General features: G+C 31.3%; 2 protein-coding genes across 2 annotated transcripts; both read left to right on the top strand.

The window, feature by feature from the left end:
• Positions 1-826: 826 nt before the first annotated feature.
• LOC131607887 (probable glutathione S-transferase) lies at positions 827-2,157 on the top strand. Its single transcript, XM_058879839.1, has 2 exons — positions 827-1,296; positions 1,380-2,157. The coding sequence occupies exons 1-2, from the start codon at positions 979-981 to the stop codon at positions 1,713-1,715; spliced, it is 654 nt and encodes a 217-aa protein (XP_058735822.1). The 5' UTR covers positions 827-978; the 3' UTR covers positions 1,716-2,157.
• A 1,812-nt stretch (positions 2,158-3,969) lies between these two features.
• LOC131603369 (probable glutathione S-transferase) lies at positions 3,970-6,571 on the top strand. Its single transcript, XM_058875671.1, has 2 exons — positions 3,970-4,371; positions 5,830-6,571. The coding sequence occupies exons 1-2, from the start codon at positions 4,057-4,059 to the stop codon at positions 6,187-6,189; spliced, it is 675 nt and encodes a 224-aa protein (XP_058731654.1). The 5' UTR covers positions 3,970-4,056; the 3' UTR covers positions 6,190-6,571.
• Positions 6,572-8,345: the final 1,774 nt, after the last annotated feature.

The raw sequence follows: 8,345 nt of genomic DNA, 5'->3' as shown, positions 1-8,345 counted from the left end.
AAATGCAAGTACAGATAGATTATGCAATGTAGTTTTTGTTGTTGATTATTATAACACTTGGTGGATTTCACTTCCAATATGTGATTTTGAATTTTTTTGAGAAGTAGATAGGACATGTCCAACTATAGTTTTTACTAACTTTTTGATCTATTAAGTTTTATGCCCCCTCTTTTTCTTTATTTTTTTCATTTTTTTATTCAATAATTGTCTTTATCATAAAAGTAAAAAATATAAGAAATTTTAAATAACATAAAAAAAATATAAGAAATTTAAAATGCCTCTATCACTCTAAATAACAAATTGATTATTATTAATCTTTTTAACATTTTAAAGTTGATCTCCATATTTTTTAAAAATTCTAAATTAACCCCAAATTTTTCAAAAAATTAAAAAGTAGTACTTAATAATTTTTGAAATTTCTAAATCGGTGTCTTTAAAATTTAAATTATTTTAAATTGATTCCTATTTTCAAAATTTTAAATCTGGCTCAATTAAATTATTCTATTAAAAAATACTAATAAATTTCAATTAAATTATTTAATTTATTTAAAATTTTAAGTTTATTAAAAATTTCCAATCAACACATCCAAATACACCAAAAGTTATTGCATTAAGTCATGACATGTGTTTGACAAATCTTCATTTAACATTCTACGTGTCCTTATATAATGTTGGTTACGGCATAAATCAACATATAGTTCCATCCATTTAATTGTGATGAATAATTTTATTTTTATAATTTCAAACCGAACCTGGATAACTTTTTATACACCATTGTCAAGTAACTTTCCGCCATAAAAGAAAAGGATTAAAGTGAAAAACTACATGGCTCAATGGCATTTGGTCAAAATTGGCGTCTCTAAAATATAGAAAATGACATAGGAAGTTTGAAGAAAGTTCAAGAACCACAATAAACTTGCATGCACAAGAAAACTTTACTTAGACATAAAGGAAAAAAAGATTTGATATGAAACAAAAATGATGGAAAACCAAGATGTGAAGCTGCTTAACTTTTTATTGAGTCCAGTTGGTAGAAGAGTTGAATGGGCTCTAAAGCTCAAAGGTGTTGATTATGAGTATATAGAAGAAGATATCTTCAACAAAAGCAATCTCCTTTTGGAATTGAACCCGGTTCATAAAAAAGTTCCGGTTCTTGTTCATGGCAAGAAATCAATTGCAGAGTCATTGGTTATTCTTGAATACATTGATGAAACATGGAAGCAATGTCCTTTGATGCCCCTCCATCCTTATGAAAGATCTCGTGCTCGATTTTGGGCTAAGTTATCGGATGAGAAGGTAATAATTTATCTCCTTTTCTTTATGTGCATCAAATTTAACTAGTCTTATTATATATATATTTATGTGTGTGTAAATTGTAGCTTGTGTGGGCTTCATGGAAAGCAATGGTAAGGAAAGGGGAAGAAGGGGAAAGGGCCCTAGAGGAAGCAAAAGAAGTAATGGAGAAGTTTGAAGAGGAGATAAATGGAAAGAAATTCTTTGGAGGGAACAATATTGGGTATCTTGATCTTGCTCTTGGATGGATCACTTGTTGGCTTCCAATTTGGGAGGAAATTGGGGCAATGCAGGTACTTGACCCATTAAAATGTCCATCCATCTCTTCATGGAAGATCAACTTTCTGAATCATCCTATCATTAAAAACAACTTGCCACCAAAGGATAAAATGATTGTATATTATCGTCGTTACATAGAATAGTTTTCTTCAACTCATTATGGTTAATTGGTTGTTGATTATGCATGCATGTTTGAGTTTTATTTGATTTTCTGAGTAAGTTATATATCGCACAAAGTTTCATTAGAAGTGCCAATTTGTTTATCTTAAAAACTAGTGAACACCGCTAGTCTCATGTTAGAGGTTACTTGCGAGATCGACTAGAGAGTCTCGCAACAATGTGTGTGAATTTGTTAAAATAATGTGAAAATAGTATGAATGTGAGTGGTTTTGACAATGATCGAAGTTACGTTATGAAAATAAAATCAAGTTAAAGTGAAACTTTGACTGAAAAAGTAAAGGGTTCGACCATGAAAAAATAAAATCAAGTTAAAGTGAAACTTTGACTGAAAAAGTAAAGGGTTCGACCATGAAAAACAAAGAAACATAAATTAAATTTGAAAGTAAGGCTTTGTATAAATGGAAATTGGTGATCAAACATACATTGCACTCTTGGAACTCATTTCTTTATTTGCTTGGTATTCTGAGTTTTTGTGAGTTTGATAGTAAATTTGACCTCCTTAATTTCTTTATTGGAGCTACTATTTATACTAAAATACAAATAACTGCTACGGCCAAACTTTTCTCCACTGAACGCCATGTTTACGAACACATGTAGCAAGAAACCGCTTCCACGCGTCTTTCTAATACGGACAAGGCCACCAAGTGGTTATTCAACCACATTTGTAGCCTTCAACTGTTTTGATCGAATCAATTGCCTTGGTTGAAATGTCTATATTGGTTACCTGGAAAAAAAATACTAAGTCCATAACCCTTTCTCTAGGCTAGACTTCAACACCTTAATTCGCCACTTTCACATGGAAATGTCGTTAGTATGCACGTCAACCACACTCTTGAACATCACCAAAACCTTCGTCCGAAGTTTCCTTATCTTCCTCTTAGCTAAGTTGGATTTTGAGGTTTGTCGAAAAATTCTAACTAACAAGGACACGATATTATTTAACTTAACTGTTGGAGACAAGCATTCACATGTAGTATGGGTTCATTTGTGATGCAATTAAACTGATATAGAGATTATGTTTATGAACTTTGATGCATCCGTTGATTGACATTTTGATAAGAAAATAAAGAAGGTACAAAATTAAAACATCGAGTTTAATTGCTTACATGATTTTTTTTAAATTGGTATTGTGTTTCGGACTTCAGCGGCTACAACATCAACTTGTCTTTGAATGGAAGATTGAGTGATTTGGGATGTCATCATGCTTGATGAATCTGATAATAGATCTCTCTGAGGAGGAGATTAAAGTTTCAAGAAAGGAGATTGATGATCGTGATCTTTGATGGGAAAATAGTGGTTTTTTGTTGAAATCAGCAGGAATCAAAATTTGATTCCCACATACATCATTACTATTTGGTTAGGAACTAGAAATAGAAGATGAAACGGTGGAGTTACGTCTAACATCGGTGGAATAATACTTCTGATGCGACGAAGCTGGGCGGACCTGCAAGGTTGACACTCCAATGTCCAAGTCAATTAAAAAAACCAGAAATAATGTTAGAGTAAAAATGAAATTGAATATCTCAAACAACTTGTTTGACCTTATATATATTAAGAGCGGTTGAAATTGTTCGCGACTGATGCAACATGTTATGCAAGCATTTTTCTGATTGAATTGGACGATAATTGATGCGTTGGAAGGCAATCGTCTTGCTTCTAATTAGAGTAAAAATCTATCTATTTAGTCCTTTATTTTATAAAAATTCACTCTTGAATCTTGTCAGATCATGTGGACGACACAAAACAATTTTAAACTTTGAAATTTTTTTAAACTTAAAATAAAATTGATTTTATTTTTGAAGATTTCAAAACAGGAAATAAAAAATCAACCCAAATAAAACCTAAAATTGAAGTAACCTATATTTGCCGAGACTAAAAGTATTTTTTAAGGTTTTAGAAAACTATTTACCCTCTATCAGTCGGGGTGATTAGGTTCTGCTTTAAGAAAAATTGTCCAATACATTAGAGTCTAATGTATTTTAACATTCATATCCATAACATGTGTTTTACAAATCTTCATTCTAATTGTGATGCATCATTTTATTTATTTTTATAATTTGAAACCTAACTTGGATAACATTTTTATACACCATTGTCAAGTAACTTTTTGCCAACAAATAAAAAGATAAAAATGAAAAACGTACGTGGTTCGATGGCATTGAGTCAAAATCGCCGTCTCTAAAATAAAGAAAATGACACAGAAAGTTTAAAGAAAGTTCAAGAATCAACAATAAACTAACATGTACAAGAAAATTATATTTACTCATAAAAGATTTGAAAAACATATGAAATGAAACAAAAATTATGGGAAATCAAGATGTGAAGGTGCTCAACTTTTTATTGAGTCCAGTTGGTAGAAGAGTTGAATGGGCTCTAAAGCTCAAAGGTGTTGATTATGAGTATATAGAAGAAGATATCTTCAACAAAAGCAATCTCCTTTTGGAATTGAACCCGGTTCATAAAAAAGTTCCGGTTCTTGTTCATGGCAAGAAATCAATTGCAGAGTCATTGATTATTCTTGAATACATTGATGAAACATGGAAGCAATATCCGTTGCTGTCTCGTCATCCTTATGAAAGATCTCGTGCTCGATTTTGGGCTAAGTTATCTGATGAGAAGGTAATAATCTATCTCTTTCTCTCTATGCTCATAAAGTTTAACTAGTCTTAATATAAATATCTAATAGAACAACTAAATCCTATTCTAATAAGTAATGCGGGGTGTGTGTATATATATAATAAACTTCTTCCATAATTTTTATTCAGGACAATATTTTTATTTAAATTGTTAATTTTGAAAAAAATTAATAAAATTTTTAATCGGATTCTTAGATCTCCTTTTATTTCCAACTATTTGATTTCTCTCTATCCAATCTAATCTATTTACCACATAATTTATAGGTCTTCTCTTACACAATGTTATCCAAATAAACTTTCTAAGATTTTTATTTCTTATTTTATCTTGTCTAGTATTATCATATATCCTAATCTCTGTCACACTTAACTTTAGTCTCGTGTCGATTAAGCGTCCAATATTCTGTCTAATACAAAATCGCACGTTTTACCACAATCCGATAAAAAATTTCCGTCAATTTGAACAATACTTTCTGTCACGTGAAATCCCTAAAGCCTTTCTCTATTTCAACCACCTAGCTGGAATTCGATGATTTACATCCACTTCTATTTCTCCATATTACAGACCCAAGATATTTAAATCGTGTGACTTGTGGGATCATATGATCTCCAACTTTCATTTCTAGGTTAGAAACACTTCTCTTTTTACTGAACTTACATTCTATATATTCCGTCTTATTTCTATTTAGGAGAAAATCCCGTGTTTCTAAAGCTCGTCATCAAATCTTCAACCTCTCGTTTAAATTCTTCTTCGATTCTCCAAGCAAGACTAAACATTTGCAAAAAAATCATGTATCTCAGTGTTAGCTTTTGGATGTACTCCATGAGTATGAATATTTAATTGTTATGAAAATCACATAATTCAAGTGTTGTAAATGATTACTATGTTTTAATAACTAGGTTACCACTGTATTAGAAATTGGCTTTTAAAATAGATGTAACCGGGTACTGTATTTTTGGTACCTGGCTACCATTGTATTGATAATTAATTTTAAAATACCTGTAACTAGGTACCATTACCCGGGTTATAGACTGACATTTCAATTTTTCTGTTTTTTCAGTTAGTTGCTTGTATTCCAATCAATTAGACTTGTGTATATACCTTTAAAGTATCAATATAATGAGAATGCTGAAAGTACATTTTCACTCTCAATTATATTCTCTCTAATTCATCTCTCTCCCTCTCCACACTTAATTACTAAATTTTCACCAACATTGTGGTTTTAAATTCTAACATTAATGTTATAAAAAACGATATTTTTGAATTTTTATTTAAAATTATATAATGTTCTAACCTAAAAAAAAATATTTCAAAGATTTGAATCAATTTAAAAACTATCTACACAATAATTTTGTGAGCATTTTCTTTTTCTTTCAAATTTGATATTATACTTATAAATTTGTCATCTGTTTCAAAACCCTATTTTGTGTGTATAAATTCTAGCTTGCGTTAGGTTCATGGAGAGCAATGGTGAGAAAAGGAGAAGAAGGAGAGAAGTATTTAAAGGAAGCAAAAGAAGTAATGGAGAAATTAGAAGAGGAGATAAATGGGAAGAAATTCTTTGGAGGGAACAATATTGGGTATCTTGATCTTGCTCTTGGATGGATCACTTGTTGGCTTCCAATATGGGAGGAAATTGGGTCAATGCAGGTACTTAACCCATTAAAATGTCCATCCATCTCTTCATGGAAGATCAATTTTCTGAATCATCTTGCCATTAAAGACAACTTGCCACCAAAGGATAAAATGATTGCTTATTGTCATCGTCGCATAGAGGAGTTTTCTTCAACTTGTCATGGTTAATTGGTTGTTGATTATGCATGCATGTTTGAATTATATATGTACTGCTAAATAAATTACTGTGGAAGACTTGTAAACTATTGGAAATAATGAGAGATTTGGTGACACTTATGGTGTGCTAAATTTTGCAGTGTGTTTGGGAGAGGTTCTAGTTCTTCTCAATGGACTTCATTAGCAACCCTCTCATAATTTGAGTACACTCACCGTATATATGAATGTTTGTAATAGTGACAGTGTCGAGGTTGCGGTTTCATTAAGAATTTAGCGATTTTGACTTGCATTATTGATGAAACATCATTATTGTATTATTAGGAGGTACTTACAACTTATTTTTAGGCATTGTTATTTTTACCTTAGTTAATATCTTAATTATGGTTAGAGTTAACCTGAAATTTGTCATCTATTTCACAACGGTTGGGTTAACTAATGGTTGTGATATGGCGTGCATTTTCTAGAATACAACAACGGTCTCAAGACCGTAATTGTAAGTATCGCATATACAACCACACACGCTACATAACAACGCCTAGTCCCGCGTGGTTATATATCTTTCCTAACCGTTGTTAAATGGGTTTTTAGTAGTAGTGTATCGAGTTGTACTCCTTCAAATTTTTAATATGGGATAGGTCTTCGGGATTTTCTTTGGTCTTTAATGGTAAGCTAAGTTCGTCATCTAGTAGGACTTCGTATTCTCATACATCAAGGTCGATGGTGGTGATGGACGACACATGAGTCTTCTTTATCTTCTACTCGAAGATGAATGCGATCACACGAGTCTTCTTAAGTGTTGTTTCGTGTATCATATGAGCTCCACGCAGATCATCAAGAATGATAATGGGTTCCCTAGTGCCGTTTGATACTTCGTTTTCAGGTGGGGAGTAGAAGAAACCACATCTAACGCCACGAGGAAAGATCTCCCAAAGATGCAATTTTAGACAATCCCATAACGAATCACCAAGAAATACACATTCACGGTCCTTTCATGTTTCCCTTTCTCCGATAGATAATGATAATTTTATGGCTCTAAAGGGGCGAAAGATGGGGTCATTCAAAACTAATAGATTTATGCATTTGGATGGTATGAGGTCTCGATCATGTAACTCTAGCTTTCTAAATATGTTAGTATACATGACATCGCAAGAACTTCATCCTTAATGAGGATCCTGAACACTAAATGGTTCACTATAGATGTTGAAAAGCCTATTATCGTACATTTTTGTTCACTTTCCCCTACAAGACGATCCACCATCAATAAGATATACGGCGAGGTATGAGGAAGGTTTTGTGGTTGATGAACTCGGGGTGATTCTTGCAACTCGATCGAATATCATCATTGTCCTTCCAATAAGATCGTTGTAGCCAATTATTGACTTTAGAATAAGTAGAATTTGATCACGGATATACGTGATAATTGATGTCATTCGATCCTTTAGTGCACAGTTTAATAAAAATTAAAAAGTTATTTTTTCGTATTTTAAATAATTTGTATTAGAAAAAAAATACTTTCGTATTTTAAATAACTTGTATTAGAAACAAAAATTTATATTTTTCGTAGTTTCGTATTGTAAATATTTTATAGAGTAGGATAAGCGAGAGAAATAATATAATTTTAATAAAAAATAAATAAGAAGATTATTTGTTTCTTAATAGAAAATAATATTACTGTAGAGAAAAAATTGTCTTATGTTTTAGTGAATAATAAAAATATTAAATTCTGTTCGGTCCGTAAATATGTTTTTTGTTCTGCCCTAAACTTTTTTCAAGTCAAACAAAGGATAATTAGAATTGTGTTGTACTATCCTTTACTTTTTAGTAGATCAAATGCATTTTAACGCACTTTAAAACAAGTAATATCAAACATGTATAAATCTATTTTGTAAAATAAAATGCATTTATTCTAAAATTTAATAATTGATCTTGGTGTAAACATCTCAACCACAATCCCAATAAAAGTTTGGTAAGTGATTACCTCATCTTTATCTAACGACATATAGTCAAATGTGTCGTCTCTACTCTCTAGAGTCTTAAAAATAAATTTGACAATTAAACGCATACGGATAATTTAGAAAGTGAGTCGAATAGTATTCATAAATTGTGTGGAGAGAAACAATAGCACATAAGCACTTTATAACAATGGCACGTATTATATATAGAAGAAA

Source organism: Vicia villosa, linkage group LG5 (genome assembly GCF_029867415.1).
Source record: "Vicia villosa cultivar HV-30 ecotype Madison, WI linkage group LG5, Vvil1.0, whole genome shotgun sequence".
Lineage (NCBI taxonomy): Eukaryota > Viridiplantae > Streptophyta > Magnoliopsida > Fabales > Fabaceae > Vicia > Vicia villosa.
The sequence above is the reverse complement of the archived record's forward strand: the minus strand, read 5'-3'. Positions and strand labels throughout refer to the sequence as shown.

What these genes read in the sequence shown, in the direction of transcription:
- LOC131607887 (XM_058879839.1), top strand. Translation starts at nt 979, where the DNA reads ATGATGGAAAACCAAGATGTGAAGCTGCTTAACTTTTTATTGAGTCCA. An exon ending in CTAAGTTATCGGATGAGAAG is followed by an intron (nt 1,297 to 1,379) that starts GTAATAATTTAT and finishes TGTAAATTGTAG; the next exon opens with CTTGTGTGGGCTTCATGGAA.
- LOC131603369 (XM_058875671.1), top strand. Translation starts at nt 4,057, where the DNA reads ATGGGAAATCAAGATGTGAAGGTGCTCAACTTTTTATTGAGTCCAGTT. An exon ending in CTAAGTTATCTGATGAGAAG is followed by an intron (nt 4,372 to 5,829) that starts GTAATAATCTAT and finishes TATAAATTCTAG; the next exon opens with CTTGCGTTAGGTTCATGGAG.